The 22,548-nt window shown below is 44.1% G+C and overlaps 4 protein-coding genes across 7 annotated transcripts; 1 reads left to right on the top strand and 3 right to left on the bottom strand.

Moving 5' to 3' along the window:
* Positions 1-1,994: 1,994 nt before the first annotated feature.
* Positions 1,995-16,030, bottom strand: LOC111072619 (protein vestigial). Its single transcript, XM_022364601.2, has 8 exons — positions 15,305-16,030; positions 12,785-13,786; positions 9,014-9,497; positions 8,129-8,464; positions 3,303-3,394; positions 2,890-3,089; positions 2,751-2,812; positions 1,995-2,688 (listed from the first exon to the last, which is right to left on the bottom strand). The coding sequence occupies exons 2-8, from the start codon at positions 12,878-12,880 to the stop codon at positions 2,639-2,641; spliced, it is 1,320 nt and encodes a 439-aa protein (XP_022220293.2). The 5' UTR covers positions 12,881-13,786; positions 15,305-16,030; the 3' UTR covers positions 1,995-2,638.
* A 1,185-nt stretch (positions 16,031-17,215) lies between these two features.
* On the bottom strand, positions 17,216-19,836 carry LOC111072651 (aspartate--tRNA ligase, cytoplasmic). Of its 2 annotated transcripts, none has more exons than XM_022364643.2 (5): positions 19,729-19,836; positions 19,230-19,330; positions 18,823-19,148; positions 17,738-18,759; positions 17,216-17,664 (listed from the first exon to the last, which is right to left on the bottom strand). In XM_022364643.2, the coding sequence occupies exons 2-5, from the start codon at positions 19,308-19,310 to the stop codon at positions 17,501-17,503; spliced, it is 1,593 nt and encodes a 530-aa protein (XP_022220335.2). In that variant the 5' UTR covers positions 19,311-19,330; positions 19,729-19,836; the 3' UTR covers positions 17,216-17,500. The 2 variants fall into 2 exon arrangements, with proteins under 2 accessions (XP_022220335.2, XP_022220334.2); XM_022364642.2 differs by lacking the exon at positions 19,729-19,836 and adding an exon at positions 19,560-19,674.
* Positions 19,837-19,962: 126 nt separating this feature from the next.
* LOC111072653 lies at positions 19,963-21,023 on the top strand. Its single transcript, XM_022364648.2, has 4 exons — positions 19,963-20,221; positions 20,275-20,467; positions 20,529-20,679; positions 20,741-21,023. Exons 1-4 carry the CDS (start codon positions 20,041-20,043, stop codon positions 20,987-20,989), a joined length of 774 nt encoding a protein of 257 aa, XP_022220340.2. The 5' UTR covers positions 19,963-20,040; the 3' UTR covers positions 20,990-21,023.
* On the bottom strand, positions 20,996-22,483 carry LOC121404122 (putative nuclease HARBI1). 3 transcript variants are annotated; one of them, XM_041592986.1, is made up of 4 exons: positions 22,297-22,483; positions 22,042-22,205; positions 21,717-21,987; positions 20,996-21,658 (listed from the first exon to the last, which is right to left on the bottom strand). In XM_041592986.1, exons 1-4 carry the CDS (start codon positions 22,390-22,392, stop codon positions 21,026-21,028), a joined length of 1,164 nt encoding a protein of 387 aa, XP_041448920.1. In that variant the 5' UTR covers positions 22,393-22,483; the 3' UTR covers positions 20,996-21,025. The 3 variants fall into 3 exon arrangements, with proteins under 3 accessions (XP_041448920.1, XP_041448919.1, XP_041448921.1); XM_041592985.1 differs by having other exon boundaries at positions 20,997-21,658; positions 22,264-22,482; XM_041592987.1 differs by lacking the exon at positions 22,042-22,205 and having other exon boundaries at positions 20,997-21,658; positions 22,264-22,480.
* Positions 22,484-22,548: the final 65 nt, after the last annotated feature.

Here is a 22,548-nt window from a genome sequence, read left to right as displayed (position 1 = left end):
GGAAGTTGAAGAGGCAGATCCATATATTAGCGGAAGAACTGCTAAGGTCTGGCCAAAGGGACATAGGTGACGACAGAGCTAACCCAATAAATTCAACGGTCGAATCGGTATGAGTTCCACTTCAAATAGGATGCTTAAAGAAAATATCCTCAGCATGTAATTGTTGGGGTAGCTTTTTTTGTAATGTGTATTTGGGGATTGGATTCCTCTTATCAAACCATAAAAAAAACAATAATATTCCAACACTTGGGGCTAGCTGAATTATAATTTGAATATATATTATTAAACATATTTTTGCCTTCCATTTTCTTATCGAATTATAATTTTTAGAATATTCCCAAAGACATATGTAGTTAGAGCTTGTAGAAGCCTTTGTTGATATTGCCGATGTCAAGTGAAACTGTTCCTATAAAGGACGCCTGGGCTCCGCCCGTCCCCTCCATTCCCATTCCGACTCCACTCAACCGTGAACCACGAATACGAGTACAACTCATTAGCACACAATGCCACAATAAACAGCCACAACAAATACAACCGCTTGAGATGGCTTTTGGCCACTGTCCACTCGTTCGCCAATGTGTAGAAGGCAGGAAGGAAGTAGAGCCGCCAAAAACGGAACCATCTGTCCCAAAATGAAACTTGAGTGACAACAAAAAGGGTAAACAAAAAGAGAGCGGCTGAGGGAGAGCAAAAAAGTGAATTGAAAAACTCAGAGGGAAGTTATTAAAAAGCGATAAACCCAGAGCAAAACGCATTTGGCGAATTGTTGAACACCTTGAAGAGAGGTCTAACTCCGCCGACCCCCGACAGCCGACAGCCGATCCTGTACTCCTCTCTGCTCTGTTGTGGCCCCCGTCTCGGAATTATGGAATTCTTATGCTAAAATAATGGACCCACCAACCGGCTTCTGTTCCCGTTCTCCGATCTGCCAATGCAGCCACCGAGCAAGAGTTGGTGGTTCATCGATCAGTAATAAATTTGTTGCGTACACAGAGCCACAGAGGAGCGGGCCGCGACAGTGGGTACAAAAAGTATGGAGCGGGAGCATGTCGCGCGTTTGTTTTATTTCTTTAATTCATGAGCAGGATCGGGGATCCGTTTGCTTTCGACTGGACCAACTGTTCCATGGTTCATCGAGTGAGTGAATGAGTTAGGTGCGGTGCAGTACGGTGCAGTGCGGTGCAGGGCGATGAGTGTGTGAGCGTTGGCCAACTGTGCGATAAGTCATTGAAAGTCAATAATATGTCGTCTCCCCTCTGTGCCTGTCTCCGTCTCTTTCAACTTTCATTGTACATTTACTCGTAATAGCGAAAAAGAAATGAAAGAAGACAGCCCACAATCCTGTCCATCCGGTTGGGGGATTGGATAGCAGTCACCGTTCCCAGTCACGGTTGCAGTGGCAGTGGCAGTGCCAGCCGGAGTAGCCGCTTATTTATGACTTGTGCCACCACTTGGCCAATATCTCAGATTTGTGCTTTCATTAATTATGCAAGATTCCTTTTGGGATTTTCGTTGTTTCTTTTTGGGGTTGGGGTTGGGTTCGGCGGGGGCCCTCTCCTTTCCTCTCCTTCTGTTCGGATGATAAATAGCCCAAGATTAATAAGGCGCCTGACTAAATGGCGTGGAAAGCATTCACATTCGACGATTATGAAAATTAGTGTTCTTTTTATGATTCTTATCTGATTTGAGTTCGTGGGTTAATCAGAATGAAATCATTACCCAACAAATATGAGATGCCTGGGTGGGATGGCAGTGGTGTGGTGTCTAATAGCCCTGATTTTTGGGCTATAAAGATTCCATTGAGTGAAATCCAATCGATACTTACCCCCCACCAATCCAAAAATAAACAATAACCAGGGCATTCAACAATTGAAACAAACTTTATTCCATGATTGTATTCAAATTTTGTTTTGATTTTATTTATTCATTTATTATCTCTTTCCTATTGCATTTTTTGCTTTGTTCTTTTGTTTGTTTTCAATTTGAATTTCGTTAACCTAATTTGTTGAAATTTGCAAAAAATTGTAGTTTTAAACAAAAATAAACTCTAACTTTGTTTTGTGGCTTTAAGTGTATTTGAAAGTTCGCGTTAACTATACAAGAAATGTCGATTATTAAATGTTATCAACGCAGGCTTCGAGTGCCAATGCACCCGTATATATAGTATATGTATATGTATGTATGTATATGTATTTTGTAAATTTATTTATGTATGTATAGAGTGTATATGCATTATATATTTATATACTGTATGTATCTATATATATGTATGTATGTTCTAACTTGCTGATATGGGATGCTAAACTTACAAAACCAAATTACTCTGAAAACCCTATGCTTAATGCGCGAAAAATTGTTTACAATTTGTTGGTGTATGTGTGTTTGGGTGTGTGTGTAAAATGTACGAATTATATTTAAACGTTAAACATTATGGTAAGATTAAATTAAATTAAATTTCGATAACCTGTTGTATTGTTTTGCTCACACAGAAACACAGACTGCACAGGTTGCTTAAGAAGCGATTCGACAAGCCGAGAAGTGATAGTCTGGCTATCCTCCCCCCCCGATCTTAAGGACTCTTGAGAGTTGGTTTCTTTCCATCGGAGTTTATACATTTGCTGGCGATTCTGCGGTCCACCTAGAACCAATAAAGATCCTTCGACGTTTCCTGCACTTGAGCCTCCAGACCTGTAGAGAGTGAAAGGAATTACAGTACTTGGTCGAGGCGCATCCCCAATCGAACCACTCACCTGCCATTGTGGGATAGCTCGAGTACTCGAGGGCATGGGCCGTTGGCTGGTCGTGGTGGAGTCTGCAAAGAGTTTAAAAAGAAGATCAAGACAGAAAGTTAGTCGCAGTTCCAACAGCCGCATCGATGAGGGGTCGCACCTTGAACCGTGGCTCGCGTACTGTTGGGGCAGCCTGAGCAGGCTACCGTATTGGGCCATATTGTGGTGGTAGGCGTGTGCGTGGGCTGCGTGCGCATGCGCCGCATGGGCATAGGAACCGTAGTGGGCTGCCGCTGCATGCGGCACCCATGGATCTGTGGCATAGCCAGTGTCCGTCGCCGAGCCATACAAGTCGGTCACCTATGGCAGGGAAATAGGGAGCAGAGGAGATGGGAGATTCGAGATCGAATTACAACTTATTTAGAGACAATGCAGCAGAGCAGAGCAGCCAAGGGTTCGGCCCGAAGCCCTTGAAGCTGTAATTGCATCACGTATTGCAGTTAATCGGTTTCGGCTTTGGCTTCAGCTTCGGCTTCGGCTTGGACCTGGGTCTATCATTGTTCGGGAGCTTACCTGAGGATGTGTGGGCGCGGGTATGGGGTGCACGTAATTGCTGTTCCAGAACGATGGTGGGAAGTTGCGAGTCGACATGGGGCTCTGGCTTTCTGTAAGACACGAAACGAGGGACAAATATGTATTGCAGTTTTGTAGACTAAAGCTGTTGTTTAACATATCTTAGACCTCAGATGTATTCGATAAGCAAATATATATCTTCAGAACTAGTATAAGAGTCCTCTGGCGAGTCCTCTATGCTAATTTCAGCTAAAAAGAGAATTCTCTCTTTTTTTTTGTTATTATTATGATTAAATTTTAATTAGGTCTGATGGAAATATCTCCAAGTAGTCCTTAGTTATGGAGTATGGCCCCAGCATTTCGTGTGCTATTTGCAAGATTCAAATATCTAAAACCTGTTTCCACTAGACCTTCAAGTGGTGTCCTCTTGGGGCAATTTCCATTCACTTGCCGGAATGATTAACTGGCAAAGTGCGACAAAAGAAGTGGCAGCATCCCAGGCCCAAGGCAAGTCTTGGGGGGATTCCGGGATTGGTTGGCAGCTTCCGCGCCTCAACGACGGCGCCACGGCTTGTTGCAAATAACTGAGCGGAATGTTTTCGGTTGTCGTTCGTTGTCGTTGTCGCGTTGTTGTTCAGGATCATCACTTGTATTAAATGGTTGTAAATCTACGCGTTTATGAAATCGCACGACGCCAGCAGCCGTAGCCCCAGCAGCAGCAGCAGCAGCAGCAGCAAAAGCCAGGCACTGGCAAAAGAAAGACATCTCCATTATGTGTAATGGAGCTCCCTATGGTCCCAGGGCCCCAGGCCCAAAATAGCAGCCGTGGAGGGTAGCGGAGTAGCGGCAAGGACTGCAATTGAGGAGAATCCGAGGGAGCCTGATACCAAAAACTTGCATAGGCGCATTTGCGTTGACAACATTCCAAACTCAATTCGAGAGAAAAATATACAACAACTGGAGGAGGAATCGAGTGCTGTGCTGTGGAGTGGAGTGTAGTGGAGTGGAGGCTGGCAGAGCTGTGGATTGTGCCTGCACTGAAGGATGTTGGATGTGGATGTGGATGTGTAATGTTTGTGCATCGATGCCGTCGCGAGTCGACAACTCTGGCCGGCACGTCTGTGAGTGTGCCATGCATGCTGATGATGCGGCTGGATGCCGCGTGCCTCAGCTCCTGCCACCGTTTTGTGACTCCCTTGCCAGAAGTCGTCATCAGCCGCACATCGCTGTTGCCATTCACTCACTCGCTCAGCTGAAACCGAGGAATTCCCATTAATGTGCAAACAAGCAAACTGCTAAAGATATTTCAGCTATATCTGCCTCAGTCTTAGTCTCTGTCTCAGTCCACAGTTTTTGGTGAATCTTTTGCCGGCTTTCCACACTCGCCGTTGGCATTTCACTTTCATCATCAAAAGCGAAAGCCGCTGCCTTGCTGACTCTCTCACCTTTCACCTTTATCCTAATGAAGTCACCGGCAGCGACATGGCCAGCAATTTATGGCCCGATAAGGTCCGATCGCCAACGATGAACAGACAGAGACGGCTAGAGAGATGGAAAGAAAGGAAAAGATTGTCCTAGAAGACAGCCAAATGGAAATAGCTGTGTGACCTCAACACGGTCTTTGGGTCTCTGTTTCTGTTTCTGTATCGGTTTCTGTTTCTGTATCTGTTCTGTATCTGTTCTGTTTCTGTTCTGCTTCTGCGGCTGCTTTTGGGTCTTTTTCTGGTTCTGGTTCTCCTGCTGCAGCGGGTGCCAAGGAATTTTAAATCGAATTCTTGAGGCATCTAATTAAATACTCCTCGTAGCACAGCACAGCACAGCCACAGTCCAAACAGCCCCGAAAGGGAGCAGATGAATCGAGTATTTTTGAAGAGCGATACGAAAACGAAAACAAAGCCAGAGCAGAGCAGAGAGAGGGCAGAGAAAAGTGCAAGCGTGCCACTCAGTCTGACTATCTCCTCTCATCTCTGTCGTTGACTCTGTCCCTGTCTCTCTCTCTTTATCTCTCTCTCTTTGGCACCCGTTCGTGTGGTGTGCCGAGTGGGGCAGGAGGGTGTGTGCGGAGCAGTTAATTGAAATGCATTTTAAAATCGTAATGAGGAATCTATGCGGCATTCGGCATTGCCACCGCCAGACGAACCGCAGCACCAACAGCAGCAGCAGCCAACATCGACCGCATCGCATTCCGGCGACATTTCATAGCACATTCCAAACAGATACATACATACATATCTGTATATATATGCATATATATGTATATATAGCAGCGGGCACATTGCGATAAAAAAAATCTATATGAAATGCTGAATAGTTTCAAAAGTACAAATGCAAATGGCCATCGGTGTGCGTGTGTGCCCAAATAGACAAATGACCAAAATGAACTTTAAATACCATTAAGCAGCCTCAACTCGACAGAAAGCACTAAACAAATATACCTACTCAAATCCACAGAAATAAAAACAAAAGCAAAAGTGAAATCAGCGCAAAAAGTAAACAACATTTTTTCTATGCATACTCGTATCGTTGTATATTTAACAAATTGAATTTTATTTAAGGGACCGTCTATAATCGGCAATGTGTGCCACTATGCAGAGGCAGAGACACACTCACACACACACACACACACAGCGCTGTTGCGGGAAGAATTTACGGATATTCCTACAGAACGGTATTCAAAATGGCCAGCGATTAAAAATATCGATTATATGTAGCCTAAAGCTACAATGGAACCCTTTTTCGATTACCCAGATCATGGGTACAGGGTTCACAAATGGCACAAATTAATTCTTAAATTCTCATTTATACTTCAAACATTATTTAAACACAAAAACCCATCCTTCTTGTATATTTTTATTGACGCATTAAATTCTCTGGATTTGATTTAAATTTGGTAATGACGAAAACTCATTTACCGCTACCCATTAGCAGACAAAAACGCACGAGAAATTGTCCAATTATCGCAAACTAAACGGTAATTGAATGGAAACTGAAATTTGCACAATCAAAGTGGAAGTTGAAGAGGTGGTGGGTTGGCATGGCGGCCACAAGAAAGTCAATAAAATCCCAGGTTTAAGTGCAATTGGCGGTGGGCGAAGGAATACGCCGCAAACTGTTCGAATCGGTGTGGTGGGGAGGAATGGAGAAACGGTAAAGAGATGGTGAAATACAGTTAAGTGGGTGAAACACGTACAGAACATTAGCATAGAGACTGCCGACACCTGCTCGGCATTCAAATGCGAAGATAATTGATTGATTGAGCTTTGGAATTAAATTAGCACACAAGATATATGTTTCCAAAAACGAGTACAATTTGAGTTTTAAAACGAAGACGATCATCATAAGGAAACTTCTCTTTGCAACTGACATCTGCCTCAAGGAAATTGCATTAAAGGAAAACAGAAGCACATATTAAAAATAAAAAAAAAAACAAGCCGACAGGCAAAACCAGAGAGGAGACATACAATGTATGTACACATGTATGTGTGTGTATGTACGTGTAGCATATGTATATGCATCGTATTTATAAGATAGACGGACAGGCAAAACAGACAGGCATGAACAAACGAAACGTTTATCTTCATTAAAGGAGGTAATTAATTTTGAAATCGAAAGAACAAGCGAGTGGCAAGTGGCAACTTGATTTATATGTTTTATTGTGCGCCTGGTTTGGGTGCTGCTTATTCACATTCACAGACATCCCGAGTAGGGGACAACGCCGCCTGTACAAGTGAGTGGATTCTTAAAGTGTTTCTGTTTTGCTTTTATCCAAGTATGCGTATGCCAGCATAAATTCAAATATTTAAAATAGTTTTCGCAGGAAAAAGATGGATGGAAATAGGAAGAGCGTATGAGTTTTTAATCAAATTCAACACAAAATTCACTCATTTAACCTAACATAGCAAGTCCCTCAGGCCACTTATCAAGCTCGCCTGAGCATCAAGAAAATGTTGTTATATCGTAGGCCACTTCTCGCATTAGCAGTTGCATTGAGAGCGAATGACACAGTGGTTAGAAGAGAGCAGACCTGTTACCCAGTACATTAAATTTCAAAACCCTTTCCAATTATTTTACATGCCTTACATTTAATGAATAAAACAAACTTTACCATCTCTACCGCGAATTTTACTACTCCAGCAGTTTAATGCAATATTACTGTACGAATTTATGTTGAACCGCTCAAAGCTTGTTATACGGTAGCTTAATAGCTAGTAGATGAGAGCAGAGCACAATGCAGAGAACAAAAAGCTAAAAAATTCCCCTCAATATATTCTCCATCACAACTATCACATTTTTGCATTTCTAATTTTCTCTTTTTATTTGTAGATACTGCCCTCGGTAATAGTATAATATTTTTAAATGAAATGTCACTCAACGCTTGTTTTACGGTAGAACACTTGTGGTTGATGATGATGATGATGAGAGCAAAGCGCAGTTAGTTGACATTAGCGAGAGAGCACTTGTGTGGGCTGATTAAATCGCACGCCTCTGTGTTTTTATGCCCTACCTCCCACATTCCAGTGGCATAATTTGCCCGCCGTAAATTTCCCGCGAACATTTTAATAACTTAGCTGAACTTTTTCTCCATTTTTGCTGCGGCTGCTGTGTTTTTCACCTAATTATACACGAGTGCCCCCATTGGGGGAGCAAGTGAGGCACGGCCGCCACTCACATACGGAAAATCGGGGCAAACACGCAAACTGACAGCCGAGACAAGTACATGACACGAGCGGGTCTTTTGATCAAAGCAGTGCTACTGGCTGGCTCCCCACTCAGACCGGAGTTGGGGGGAGTGAGAGTTGGGAGAGATGGATGCTTCGTGCTCCTACCTTTAGTGTCCTTGTTGTTGTAGTTGAGGGCGCGGGAGAAATGCTCATCGACCACGCTGGCCGTGTCGCCCGAGTAGTTGGTGAATACAACGCAGGTGGCCGACAGATACTGAGCTTGCCCCTGGCTATTGCCGCCGACCGGCTGTGGAGCATCCAGGGTCGGCAGATCCTTGGGTATGGCGCCCGTGGCCGTCCCGCCCGTCGATGATGCACCCACTGGCGCACCGCCGCCGTGCAGCGAGTGGCTGTGCGCGTGCACGTGGCGCGGCGAGTCCGGGCCGGAGGAGCAGGATGATTCGTTGTGATGCTGGTGCTGTTGGGAGCCCACCAAGCGTGCTGAAAACCGAAATCGGTGAAATACTTTACAATCATTACGACCAATGGATTATGGAGGGGGGTGATATAAAAAATATGATATCATTTATTGAATGTTAACTGGTTTGGAATGTGAGTGCGCGACAGCAATTCAAAGAATTTTTAATTTAATTAGCGGCGAGTGTGCACTGGTATCCACTCATGCTCACTTTCTCTCTCTCTCTCTCTCTGTCTATGAATGACGTTGCCAAAATAAAATGCTGTCGATATCTAGCTATGAATGCCGAACCACTTTTGGGCCTGAACTTTCCCGGATTCTAATGTAATAAGTTAAGAAAGGAAAGCAAATCCGTTTTCCCAATGATCTTGAGATAGAAACTAAATGGCAGGCTCGTTAGATATTGAAATCCGAAATTTCCGGCAGACAAGAAAGAGGGAGAGATTGGCTAGAGCGTGAAATATATCTAAAGAACTATGAGTATGTGCTTCTGTAGTTCATTGCAGGGCTCTACTCATTATTTTCCTATTATATTTTCAAATTATTTGATATTGGTTTCCGAGCTTACTCACCTTCAGCTTCGCTGCGTGGCACGTTGAGATCCTCTTCTTTGGTTTGATGCGTATGCGTATGCGTGTGCGGGTGTGAGTGTGTGTGGGTCTGCGGGTGCGGATGCGGATGCGGATGCGAATGTGGATGCGAATGCGTGTGCGTCCGACTGTGCAACGAGTGTCCGGCAGCACCACTCAGACCCGGACTCATGCCAAGTCCGATGCTACCAACACTACTGCTACCGGGCACGTTGCTACCCAGCAAACCACCGCCAGAGCCACCAACTCCACCGCCCAGCTGCAATCCGGAGGTGCCCGCCTGATTCGCTGCCACGGCAACAGCCGCTGCCGCACTATTGTGCGCCGCGGCCGCAACCGCCGCTGCAGCTGCATTGGCGCTCACCGAGGGCGGCAGAATGGGACTGCAGGGTGAGTGGGAGCTGCCAGAGGCACTCGATGAGGCGGCCAAATTAACGCCCGACGAGGAGTACAAATCCTGATTGAACTGAAAGCATGAGAAAGAGAGAGAGAGAGACACAGATGTTAGTGGGGTTAGACACATCCATAAAGATATAAAATTTCTGCATTATTTGGGTACCGATGTGGCAATGCCCAAATAATCTCTACATATCAAAATTAATTCCAAAATTGCAACTTCCAGAGTATATTTTAAATAGAATATACACAGCGTATATCCTACAAATAGTATAAACAAAGTTGGGGAAATTTGCAGAAAATATTTAATAATCTTACGAGGGGAACATCATTTCAATAAAGGACTGTCCCAAATGATCCTAATGTTACTGAGTTTAAACTCCTAATGTCTTAATGTTCTCCAATTTCCTGTATATATATATTTCTAAAGTCAAGAGTGTGACTGCCCCAGAGGTGGCAAGTAATGAGTTATGAGACGCGTTGCAGCAAATTGAAAATGACACAATACGGAAATTTATGTTGATGGAAAATGCGAGTGAGGCCATTAAATTTACGACCGTATGGCGCATACTATCACGGAGTCATCCAAGGTTGCATCCACAGCACCGCCCCGGAAAACCGGGGGCTGGGTGGCCGAGTGGAGTCACGGCTAAGGCGATAATCACGCCGCAATCTTCCAGCTTAGTGGAGTGTCAAACATAATGCGGCGCTCGCAACGATTTACGAGCAGCACCTTTGACTGTCGCCGTCCCTGTCTAATGAGCCCATTAGGGGCAGCCCCAGCAGCCAGCCCCTACTCATAACCCCTTCCTTCATGCTACATTTGCCCCCGAAAATGTTTCTAAATTTAACTGTGAACTGCAAGCCAAGCGAGAAGACCCTTCTGCCTCCAGTGGCACTACACTCTAGTGGCGGGGCACATGCCAATTATTATCGCGTCTAAGGGGTTAATAATGGGTTAACCAGGCACGAACCATTTGGAAGAGTGCATCGGGGGCATTGACAGCCAGCGCAAGCATTGATTTATGTGCAGCAGCCAAGGGCCTGGTCTTGGGCCTGTGCCTGTGTCTGTGTCTGTAGTGGGTGTATCGCAGTGTCTAGTGTCTTTAAGAGAGTCCAGAGCTGCGGCTTGTTACATGTATTTAAAAGTATTCAACTTAATTAGAAGAAAGCGCTGACTCACCAGAAAGCTGAGGAGCACAGAGTTAGATACAATTGGAATTGAGACATCCCGGGAGCAGCGATGACTGGATACACTTGATACACAGCACAGCACAGCACAGACAGAATATGCCCCTCAGATCGTGTATCTGAATCTGTCACCTGGCTTAAGCACATAATCAATGCGTTGCGCCTTATCGCCAAACACTATCAGCGACGACACGACGGCAGCAGGATCGTCGCCAAATTGCCCAAGTGGGGAAGCGGAGGATACACCCATACCACAAGTGCAGAAGCCCCCAATGCGCGGCAGAACAATGCTCGCGAGAGATACAGATACAGAGTGCGTATCTGTATCTGCTGCAATGACCGCCTGTTATTAGGTGCAACGATATTTCGATTATGCTGAGCGGTCAAACCGCCGATCACACGGCATAAATCACCAAAAGGGGAGCCCCATAGCAGAGACGAACCAACGACAACTGTTGGAGTTTGGTTGACTTTTTTGGTTTTCAGCTTTTTCGGGGTTCCTTGGGTCTTGCGTTATCTGATCGCAGCCGTGTCGGTTGACAAAAGGCCCCAGGATCGGAATGGTTGTGGAGCTGCGGCTGCGGCTGCGGCTGGCTGTGGCTGGACCTGGGCATGGGCATGGGTGACCAAAAGCGATCGGCAAGAACTAATGGCGATACACACAATAAATTAACAGAACGGGAACGAGATCGCCAAGGTTTTTGTTTGTTTTAGCTGCCCCCAAAGAGCCGGTGGAGCGGGGGGAGGGAGTGAGAACAAAGTGTCGACGGGAGGACAAAATTGTGCGTTGTGTTGTCCGGCTGGGCCTGAAGGTAGCCCACAGCCAAATAAACCGGTCATCCAGCTCAGCTTCAAGCTGCTGACTCAATCTGCGATTGGCTGCAGTCGGGCCGAGTCCCGAGCTCAGACCAAGACCCAGACCCAGACCCAGACCCTGGCACACAAATCCAGCGTGAGGGCCAGGGTTTATCTCTTATGGGCAACTCTTTATGGGCATGCAAAAGCATAGAATCAGAATCGTGTCGTATCGGTTACTTACATAAAAGGCCAATTTCGATTTGGTGCCGCGGCCTTGTATAATTGGAACTTGCGACACAAGAATTTCTTTGTGAACCAGCGACAGCCAGAGTCCGAGTCCGATTCCGAGTCCGTCCAGACACTGCTGACCAATAGGCCCTCGGCTCGGACCCAAGTAGTCAGTCGCCTGGGCCCCCAGACTCTGCTCCGGCTCTGAGGGAGCCCTTTCTGGCATCGTGAGAACTTTTCTGTACTTGTCACAGAAATCACAGCGAAATCTTCGAAATCAATGTTAGCAAAAAATAATACGAACAAAGCCCAAATTGACCGAAAGGAATTCCTTGAAATGTTTCTCCTTCTTTTACTCGTTTCTGCCTGTTGGATTTTTATTGTTTCGGGTGTCCCAAATCGATTTGCGTTCTGCGTGAATTCTTATGATTTGTTAGAAGCTTCTAATTATGCAGTTCGATCTGGCCGAAACAAATTGATTGAAGTCGCGTAGCAGTTTCGTTGATTGGTAGAAGATCAATCAGGTCGCGAGTTGGTCGTTAGGACACGTTTGGAAATATGGCGAAAATATGGCAAAGCTCTTTAAGCATTCTGCCAAGTATTTGCAGAATAACAAATATAATCCTTGTTTAGATTTTAGGAATTACTAAAGACTTCTAATTGTTTCCGATTCTGGAGATTTTTAAGAATTTAAATATTGTTATATATTTTCTAAATCTGTTTTTCTTTTTATAATGTTGTTTCTGTTCCATTTTTTCATTTTGGGTACCATTCTTGCTACTTACTCTTTAATATATAGCTCAAATAGATCAGACATTTTATTGGCATTCGAATTTCTGAATTTTTCTCTGGGAGTGTATTATCAGAGCTTCGATAGAATGCAATTTTGGAAATTCTTTAGCTATAGAGGACACTTCCTAGGCTTGGTTTCTTAACAAAAATCCATAATTAGCGATCGGAAGGAATGTTCCCCAGCAAAGAGAATAATAATTAATGCATTGATAATAAAAAAAATCTACCGCCGTTGTACAATCTGTCCATTTATGTACAATTTGTCTAACAACACTTTAAATAATTTATCAATAGCATTAACAATATATGTCGCATGGATCGGTTTATAATATAATTAAAAATACTCACCCTCTCATACTGATAGAATGAACGACTTGGTCCAGCGCGCCCATACAAATATGGATAGTAGGCACCGTACATAACTTCGGGACAGGACACTGCCATTGTCGCAACCGCAATTGCAACTGCGTCGAGTCACACACAACAAACCAATACAAGCGACTCACAGTCACAGTACACACGGTACACGCACAGAGTTATCACAGTTTTTTTTTTTAACGATTCGAGTGTCAAATTGATTTGGAATTTGGAATCACCAATTGTCAGGATGGCAATGGCTATCGGAATCCGATCAGAATCGGAGTTGGAATCGTCTTTAAGCTGCGCCTAGGCCTCTGGGCCCGGCTGGAGCTTCCGTTAAGCTCGTCAAGACACAGAGATTGATAGCTATACGGAGAGAGAAAAGCTAACTTGGTGTAATTATAAAACCGGCTCTGCTCCGCTCTTTTCTGATCTGCTCTCGACGACTCAAAGCTGTCCCGGTGGTGGCGTGTCTTGTTGTTGGCTGGCGAAATTCCAGGAATGAAAACTCCGCTCGGCTAATTATATTTACATATTGTAAAACACCATCGCGTTTGTATCCAGAGCTTTAATTGCTTTTCGTCTTTTTTGTTTCAACTTTTGTTGTTTTTTTTTTTTCTTTTTTTTCCGCCACAGCTCCTATTTGGCTCTTTTCTTCTCTCTCTTTCTGTTGCTATTTCGTTTCTTTTGTTCACAAACTTATTTTTCTTTGAATTCGCAATTCCCGTTCGTGAGTATTTTCTATCTTGGCCTTTCCTTACGCCCCTCGTCTTCACTGGTTTTTGCTTTGTTTGCTCCGCCAGGCAATTGCAATTATCATTTCCACATTGTGGATTGTGGATTGTGAACTGCTGATTGTTGATTGCTACTGCGTTTGTTTTCTATTTTACACGGCTACTCCACATCACTCCACGCCATTCCATGTCACTCCCTTCGGCGTTGGAACTCCAGTTTTGCTTCTCATCCGCGTTTCCGTTGAAGCATCGCATGCTGCGGGGAAAGAGAGGAAAAAATGCGTCAACAATTTGTTTAATTGTGGCCAACTTAAAAGTTCGCATTAATCTACAGTTTATACATTTATGTAAAGCTGTCGGGTAAGTCCGTTACATACTTAAATCTTTTATTAAATCAAGCAAAGGGCTTTTAAATAATGCATTGCAGTTTGAAAATTCGTATGACTAAGTCCAATATTAATATTTTCATACAAATATTCTTTAATAAATTTGTTCCTGAATAGGACAAGGTGATGGACAACTAAGGATATGACCCAATTGGAACACTTAAAAACATGTTTAAGTTGTATTATTTATTATTATTGTTATTTAAATTGTATCTATTTATTACAATTAGTTATTCTTGAAGTTAAACTTTGAACAATCGAAACAATAACTAAAAAAGGGGTATTCAGAACATACCAGACTCACTCATGGTTAGATCTTGGCGACTTAAGCAGCATGGAAATGTATGTAAGCACATAAACCAACAATACAAACAATACTTTAAGAATCTGTACAATACGTTCATATTAAATTGAAAAAAATACTTTCAGGATACGGTATGCTCTACGAAAATGTTTTCTTAGCTAGCTAAACGTTCCTGCATGATTCCAAAGGACATTTAAGGAGAGTGTAGTGCGCTAGCTCTAAGAAGAAGCACTGTTGACACAGAGAATTTTCATGATTGTGCTTTATCTGTCTCTGAGGAGGGGTATTAAAATGGGCACGATAGATATTTGTATATTTTGCATGTGAACTTTATACGACGACTGTTATTTAATCCGGGAAATGCCTTACAAAGCGACAAAGTACTTATAAATCAAAACATTTCCGCACTTAATTTATTTATGCACTTACATTTACATATGTATATGTATGCTTTATTGGTCTAAAGAACATTTTTCTGCCCCGTGTCTAAGTATTAGTTTAAAAATGATGCGACGGGAATCTCTGAATGGAGTCAGGAGTCTCGCTTAACACTCAAACCCTGAAGTGGCTATCATCTAATATGTCTACTTTTCCTTATCCTCAAAGGTACATTCCCTAATCTTGTGAAATTTCAAAATAGGAACAGAAAAGGGTACCAATAACAGTGTGCTCTTCATAATCTTTGCTCTAATATTTCTTGGGTCGATTCACAGACCTTTCCCGTCGGCTAATATTCATCAGTCTATAATTAGATACAAATATTTCTGTGTTTCTTGTTTTTCGGACAAACCATGTGTTTACTCCTTTGAATCATCTGCCCTAAGTGCGCATATCTTCTAATTGGAAGAGAGAATGGGTGAACAAGCACCCAAATCCTTCCGACGGGATGTGAATCATGCTACATATTTATAATGCAATTTTGTTTGATGTTAGAATGTATTCCATATTACAAAAAAAGGTCTCCAGTTACGTGATTCCAATTCAAAGGGAATTTAATTACAATTGAAGGGTATACATATTCAATTGGTTTGCAATTATACTAGCAATATCCCCTCCGCTCATAGACAATCGCTGATAAACTTACCGATTGAAAGTCGTGTAATCCACAAAGATTTTCCAGGTTTTTAATACCGCAAGATTTACTGAATATTTCCCAAGATATTTATCATGTGTGGTGCACTTTTGGAATATGTAAAAAATTCAACAATTTCACAAATCTGACATGGCTTTTCTTTTATATTGTGGGGTTGATTAAAACTGATGCTTTAATGGGGTCGTTATCCGTTTGTTTTGTGCCGTTAATTTGAATAGTAATTAAAATTATAAGCGGGGGGAATTCGCACGTGAATATTTGAGATTTTCGCGTTGCTTTTTGTGAATTTTATTGCCAGGCCAAGAGAGACGACATAGCACACAAAACATTTGCTGGGGGCACTCAATGAAAATATTTTCGCTAAATTCACAAAATGCCAAATTCCATAAATTCTTGGCGCAGGCGATGACAGCGACGGGAACACTGGCACTAGGGGAAATACATTAGTTTGACGCTTGACTTTGGCATTACGAGCCGCATCCGTTCAGCTTGACGGATCCGGAGAAATCTCTATTTTAATTGCACTGAAAAATGAACTGCACTTGCCGCAATCGCTCACTGGGATTCCTTTTCGGGTTTATTTCTTGTTAATTTTCACGTCGGATAAACGTCGGGACAACGAAACGGCAGACGCGGCGGGCAGCAGCTGAGAATCGAATCGGAGAATCGGAGGAATCGGAGGAATCACGAGGCACGAGCTCCGCTGCCGCTCAATCGGAAGATACAAAACAAACTGGCTTGAGGAGCGCGCGCTGTAGCAGTGTTGCCAGCTGCTGCGCCGGAAGAGAAGGTCGAAAACAAAATGGCATTTGGAAGTGCTCTCCCGCTCGTACCAGCCGGGAATGGAGTGTGCGCAAGCGGGACAACTGATGTGTACCAGTCAGCTATTCACGGACGCCCCGCCCATTTGATTGTTTTGAGGGTTATTACTGTTGTTGTCGTTGTTGCTGCTGCTGCTGCCGCCGCTGCTGCATGTTTGGTGTCTGAGCTAACGATGCCTCGCATCGGTGTGGTGTGAAAATAAAATGGAGTGCGTCTCAATTGTGTCTTGAAGTAGACGGAAACTCCTCCGCAACGTATACATATATACGATATACTGTAAATGTCTGCGTGTGTTTCCTCTGGTCTATGGACTCGACCATGTTTGATTTTAAAGTCCGTTTCCCGATAGCAGGCAGGCAGGCCGGTACACACCAGATTGAAAGGAATTCGCATTCGTCCTTTTGTTCCCCACGTAAAGTATGCGCCAACTGTGTCAACAGTGTTCGCAGTGCTCCCATCTGCCCCATGCCCCACAGCTCGCAGCGTGACGTGCACCTATTGATAATAATCTGATTCCAAATGAATACAATTTATTGTGGTGATGGTTTGTGGCTGACAAGGTGCAGACACGGCGGAGCCTTGAGTTGGTCGGTTACTCTTTAATTGGTGTTCTAGTATTCAATTTTACTTGAAATCTTGCTTTAATGCTTCTCGTCCTCTTCTTGGAATTATCTATGTACGTTAAATTATTGGCTTTGGCTTTACGACTATGGGAAAACATGCTGCGTGAATTTCTCAAGACTTTACAGGGAAAATTGGCACCCGACTTCAGCTTCTATAGTTTGCTGGAAAAAAAACATTATAGGGTTCCATCAGCAGAGGAAGTGTATCATTGCAGTGTTTAATATCTTTGCACAGCTTAAGATCTGTCTGCTATGGCAAGTTTAGTCTTTCCTGTGTATGATACAGAATTCATAATCTTGGATGTAGGGCAGAAATGCCCCACAACTGCTCATATGCCATTATAACCCATCGATCAAAATAAACCCCACGTAGAATCGGTTTTTCGGTTGAACAATTGACAATTTTCCATATTGAAAGTCTGTTCAAAATACCCAAAAGCAATTAACTTTTGATGAATAAAGTACAAAGACACGCGTACAGATTTATTTTCTCACACATCATTCTATTAAACCTGACTCTTGGCAGTCTTGTCTTGCAGTGTTCGTGTTGTTAAACAACTCTGCAGCATGCTAGTCTTGACGTTGAAGGAGGGCCGGCCACATACGTAGGCGGGAATATGGGATCAGCATTTAAATAAAAATAAGTGGAAAAGGATTGGAAGGTCACAGGGATATTAAAACAATAGAGTTTTCGAATTTAATTCAAATCGATAGAGTATCAGGGGGGTGTGTGGTGATGTGTTTAAGGCGTTAGCCGCTTGGGATCGCGTGGGAACATGGAGGTCTTGCGAATGTTATCCAAGCCCAAATACAACATGACCACTCGCTCCATGCCAATGCCACCGCCAGCGTGCGGTGGGCAGCCATAGCGGAAGGACTCGATGTATGCCGCAATTTTGGTGGTATCTGGAACAAGATAGATGATGAATTTGGATTTAAGAGGAGCAGTTGGGGAAGAGCTTCATTCAGAGATACTAACCGATACCATGGTGCTTGGCACGCTCGATTAAGTACTCGGGATCGTGTATACGTTGTGCCCCTGACAGGATCTCCTCGCCACGCATGAACATGTCGTAGGAGTTGGAGTAAGTGGAGTTGCTGGGATCGGGCATCGTGTAGAAGGGGCGTATCGCCAGTGGGAACTTGTCCAGGATGTAGAAGTCAGTGTCGTATTTGGCCTTGACCAGACGACCCAGCAGCTTCTCATTTGGCGTCGACAAATCCTCCTCATCGCCCGTCTCCACGCCTGCCTCGCGCAACATAGCCACGCCCTCCGAGAACTGCAGTATCAGTGGTGGCTCCAAGAACTTAAAGGCGTCCACCTTATACTGCTGGCCCACGGACTCGATCTCACGGCTGTACTTGTCGCGCAATCCCTTGAAAATAGCTGTGAACGTGTTGCCAATTGTATGGAGCACCTCGTGGTAGTGGTACTTGAAGGCCATCTCCAAGTCGAGGCCCACAAACTCCGTCAGATGCCTGTGGGTGTTCGAGTCCTCTGCACGGAACACGGCACCCACGGTGTACACCTTGTCAAAATCGGCGGCAATGGCCATTTGCTTGTACAGCTGTGGCGACTGGGCCAAATAGGCAGAATCCTTGAAATAGCTGACGGTGAACACATTGGCTCCTCCTTCACTGGCTGCCGAAATGATTTTCGGGGTGTGGATCTCGGTGAAGCCCTGCTCGGTGAGAATATCACGGAACAAGCGGCAGACACCAGCCTCCAGGCGGAATATGGCCTGATTGGCCGGTGTTCTCAGATCTAGGACACGATTATCCAGTCTGGTGTCCTGATTGACGCGAATGTTGAGCCCCTCATCATCGGCGTTCTCTGGACGCGAGGCATCCTCAATTTGCAATGGCAACTGAGCCTTGGCCTGGGAAATTACAAATATTTGTTCAACACACAGCTCCAGTGTTTGCTCCGTGCAAGATTCAATCTTGTTGGGCACTGAGACTGGCTTGGCCTGGATATCGATGATACTCTCCTTGGGAATACTGCAAAAAGATGATTGGGATTAGAATTGAATGATCATGCTTGGTGTATTGTAAAGGACATACTTTCCCGCGAACTTCACCATCTGCTTGGAAATGATGTCGCCCACAGCCAGGATGCACTGCACTGTGCTGCTCTGCTGGCGCAGGATAAGGAAACACTGTTTGCCCTTGGACCGCGAAGTGTGGACGCGTCCTCGCACCCAGAGCAATCCCTTTTCCACGTGGCTGCTCAGCTCGTGCACGGCCACGAAATTGCGCTCGCTGCGCTTGTCCTTCGATTGAATCATCTCGGAGAGGCCATAGCGGCCTGCAGCGCTGTCCTCTGCGCTGTCACCAGCTGCATTGTTAGCAGCAATAGCAGTCGCCGTCTCCGCCTTCAGCTCGGCTTTCTGTGGAGATAATGGTAAACGTATTAGAGCTGTTATCGCCACCAAAACACTCACGCCACGTCCGCAGAATCACAAAATTACCTTGGCTGCCTTGGCAAGCTTCTTGGCTCCCTTCTTGGAGACCTGCTCCCCATCTGCCACGTTTTCCTTGTCCTCGACCATGTTGGAATGCACACAAACGGCTGTAAAATACAATTTTATCGTTCAATATAGTACCACAAAACAAACTCGTAAACCGCATAGATTCTGATAAGCAACAGGCGACTAGTGGAATGGAATGGTAGGCAGAGGGGGACGAGAGGCGTTGCGTCACTATCTTTATAAATAGAAACTAGCGGATGAGATGTCCCATTTGCGAATTAAATGACAGAGGCTTCCGGCTCTTTCGCAATGCAGGTCAGCAACCCCCACCTTCGTTTTCCATATGTCGCGAGTGGAAGCCCTTTGTCACAAGCGGCACGGCACGCACACATAACCTAAACTTAAACGCTTGTGTTCGCTGAGACAATGGCCGCACTCGGTATGATTCACCGTCACTTATTGACTATTTACATTGTTCAAGCAATTGCACCCAACTTACCAGCAAATTCTCGCCTTTTTTAATACAGAAACGAAAGATTACACGAATGTTGTGGACGATTGCAGCATGCGAGTTGCAGCTTATCGATAGTCGCTATGCACTTGCAAGGTGTCGCAAAACCATTTTATTTGTACTGACGTCACAGTGAGTTCGTATTACACTACACTTCAAATCAAATCTATTCTGAAATTTTTCTGTTTTTTAGCCAGATAGATACTAGAAAAACAACCGATAGTATTTTCCCATCTCGAGCAAAACATAAAATTATTCTATCTTTTGTTGACAAAAACACACACACATTCACATTTGAAAATGGAAATCAAGCGAAGCAAGACCAGCCGGGTGGCGGAGTTCGATAGGGATTCCAAGCTGGATCTAATAAAGGCAGTGGAGAAAAGGCCAGTAATTTGGAACCTTAAAGATCGCAAACATTTTGACACGATTGCATCAAAGAGTGCATGGGAATCTGTTGCCGCTGAAATAAAGAAGGATGGTAAGTAAAACTTAAATTAATTAGAAAATTTAAATGGAACAAATGTTTTTCAGCGAATAGTTGTAAAATAGCTTGGAAATCGCTGAAAGACAGCTACCGATACCACATCAAGTCAGCAACCAAGAAGCAGTTGAAGAATGGAAGTGCAGGAGGGGTCCAAATGGAGAACCCAGTGGCAAATGAAAGTGTGGAGTGGGTGTTTGCCCCACACATGGCATTCTTGCCCGACCTTTTCACTCAGAGGCGGTAGGTTTTAAACATACATACATTTCTTTGAGAGCATGTTGCATTTAATGTTTTCCCACAGGACGTTTACCTCTATATTCTTTCCCGAGGAGGATACAGAGTCCAGCCCAGTCGGGCTGGATGATACTGCGGTTTTGGAGACCAATTGGTCCGAGAGCGAGTTGAATATAAAGCAGGAGCTGGACGATTTCAGTAGCTCTACGTATTCTTATGTAAGTAGGATACCTGACCAACTCAGTTATAAATTTCTAATTACTTAACTCTTTTCTACAGGAAAGCAAAGCAAAGAAGCGATCTGTGCCTAAAAATGAAACATCTGCCTCTCAGGTGTGTGAAATCCTGGAAAAACTGGTCAATCAGCAAGAGGCTCAAGCAGTTGTCATGAATCCAGTTTCGGCATACTGGGACTACATGCTGAGCTCGTTGCCCCTGGAGGATAGGGCAGAAGTAGAGGACGATGTAACGCAGTTGATCATTGCAAGGAAAAGGGAGTTGAAAAAAGCTGGAGAACGAATGGACTAGTTATAAGTTCTTTACGTATAATTATTTTTTAATATTTTAATTATTTTGGACGCCAGCAGCTTCATTTTGCCATGCGACAGACCCGGCTGGGCTGTTCACAAAATTTTTTAAGTTGACTCTAATGGACTTGCAAAAGTCATGAGGGCGACCGCGGCAACAGGGCCGGAGATCGGTGAATACGGTGTCCGCTTTAATTAGTGAGTCTTCATTTATGGCATACGTACTGGGGCTTGTGCGCAAGAGGAAATTGTGCAGCGAACAACATGCGGCTACAATATTTTGTGACTTTTCCGGTCCGCTCAGCAGAGTACGTTGCACAGCCATCCATCTAGCGCAAAGAATTCCAAAAGCTGTCTCAATGCAACGTCGAGCTCGGCTCAGTCTATAATTAAATACACGCTCGTCCACTGCCAGGTTCCGGGAGCCAAATGGCTTCATAATACGCTTATGCAGAGGGAACGCATCATCTCCAACAATAAAATATGGAGTTCGCTCTCCATTTAGAGCGTTGTCGTCAGGAAAATTCAGTGTTTCCGACAACAATGCTTTTCCAAACTCACACTGTGAGAAAGCATTCATATCTCCCTCACTTCCACAGGCGCCAACGTCTATATAGGTGAACCTATAATGGGCGTCGCAAATGGCCATTAGCACAATCGAGTGAAAGCCCTGAACATGAAGGGAGGCATTAATATTAAATGTTACTCAAATTGAATAAGCGACATACTTTGTAATTACAAAACCTGCTCCCGCTATTAGGTGGTGCCTTTATCGCCACATGCTTTCCGCCTACGGCTCCAATGCAGTTCGGAAAGTTCCATTCCTCTTCAAAGTCCTTAGCCCACTGTAACATGCTGTCCTTGTGCCATTTGGGGAATTCTTTCGACAGGGAAATGCATATGGCCTCGCACACTTGCCCTATAATTACTTCGAAGTGTTGTTTACTTATACGATAAGTGGAACAAACGTGGCGCTGCAAGTCACCGGAAGCAAGAAACCTAAAAAACAAATTATATACTATGTATAAATGCACGGACATATAAAATATTCACTCTAAAACAATGGCCAACTTGGCTTTAGGCGGGATCGCTTCTGGGCGAGTATTCCGGTTCGGGACCAAGTACGGCTCCACCAATCCGAAAAGACCACAGAAGTCCTTTTCAGTCATATGAAAATTTTCAAAGAATACTGATGGCCTCCGATATATATTTTCATACTACGAGATTTACAAAAGATATTGTTAGCGCCATTTGAATATATGTACAAAATCGAACCTTCTCGTTTCTATCCTGCAGGTATGGATTTACCCAATGTCGTCGCCGCTTTCTTCGTTCATTGTCCTCCTCCTCTGCTACAACAAGAGCCGCCAATCCCACAATTAATAATTTCCTCCTTGCGTCCATTATTATTAACTTTTCTCTTAGTTTTCAAAAAGTAAACAAAACAACACAGCTGTCTGAACCCGTAAAGCATGTACTTTGCCCACTTTGGTCACACTATCGACAAAGTACGATAAAAATGCTGATCTTAATACTGGTCTTTAAAAAGAAGTGTAGTGA

The sequence above is a fragment of the Drosophila obscura genome, unplaced genomic scaffold (assembly GCF_018151105.1).
Source record: "Drosophila obscura isolate BZ-5 IFL unplaced genomic scaffold, ASM1815110v1 contig_186, whole genome shotgun sequence".
NCBI lineage: Eukaryota > Metazoa > Arthropoda > Insecta > Diptera > Drosophilidae > Drosophila > Drosophila obscura.
Note: the sequence above shows the minus strand (reverse complement) of the source record. Positions and strands in the feature narration are given on the sequence as shown.

Bases quoted from the DNA above. Each gene is read 5' to 3' on its own strand.
- LOC111072619 (XM_022364601.2), bottom strand. From the start codon at position 12,880: ATGGCAGTGTCCTGTCCCGAAGTTATGTACGGTGCCTACTATCCATAT. The intron at 3,395-8,128 runs GTAGGAGCACGA...CGTGTCTTACAG, and splicing joins CAACAACAAGGACACTAAAG to AAAGCCAGAGCCCCATGTCG. The intron at 2,689-2,750 runs GTGAGTGGTTCG...CACTCTCTACAG, and splicing joins GAGCTATCCCACAATGGCAG to GTCTGGAGGCTCAAGTGCAG.
- LOC111072651 (XM_022364642.2), bottom strand. The intron at 19,149-19,229 runs GTAATTTTGTGA...TTATCTCCACAG, and splicing joins AGCTTGCCAAGGCAGCCAAG to AAAGCCGAGCTGAAGGCGGA. The intron at 17,665-17,737 runs GTTAGTATCTCT...ATCTTGTTCCAG, and splicing joins TGCCAAGCACCATGGTATCG to ATACCACCAAAATTGCGGCA.
- LOC111072653 (XM_022364648.2), top strand. From the start codon at position 20,041: ATGGAAATCAAGCGAAGCAAGACCAGCCGGGTGGCGGAGTTCGATAGG. The intron at 20,222-20,274 runs GTAAGTAAAACT...AATGTTTTTCAG, and splicing joins CGCTGAAATAAAGAAGGATG to CGAATAGTTGTAAAATAGCT. The intron at 20,468-20,528 runs GTAGGTTTTAAA...GTTTTCCCACAG, and splicing joins GACCTTTTCACTCAGAGGCG to GACGTTTACCTCTATATTCT.
- LOC121404122 (XM_041592985.1), bottom strand. From the start codon at position 22,392: ATGGACGCAAGGAGGAAATTATTAATTGTGGGATTGGCGGCTCTTGTT. The intron at 22,206-22,263 runs GTTCGATTTTGT...TAAATCTCGTAG, and splicing joins TGCAGGATAGAAACGAGAAG to TATGAAAATATATATCGGAG. The intron at 21,659-21,716 runs GTATGTCGCTTA...CTTCATGTTCAG, and splicing joins GCAGGTTTTGTAATTACAAA to GGCTTTCACTCGATTGTGCT.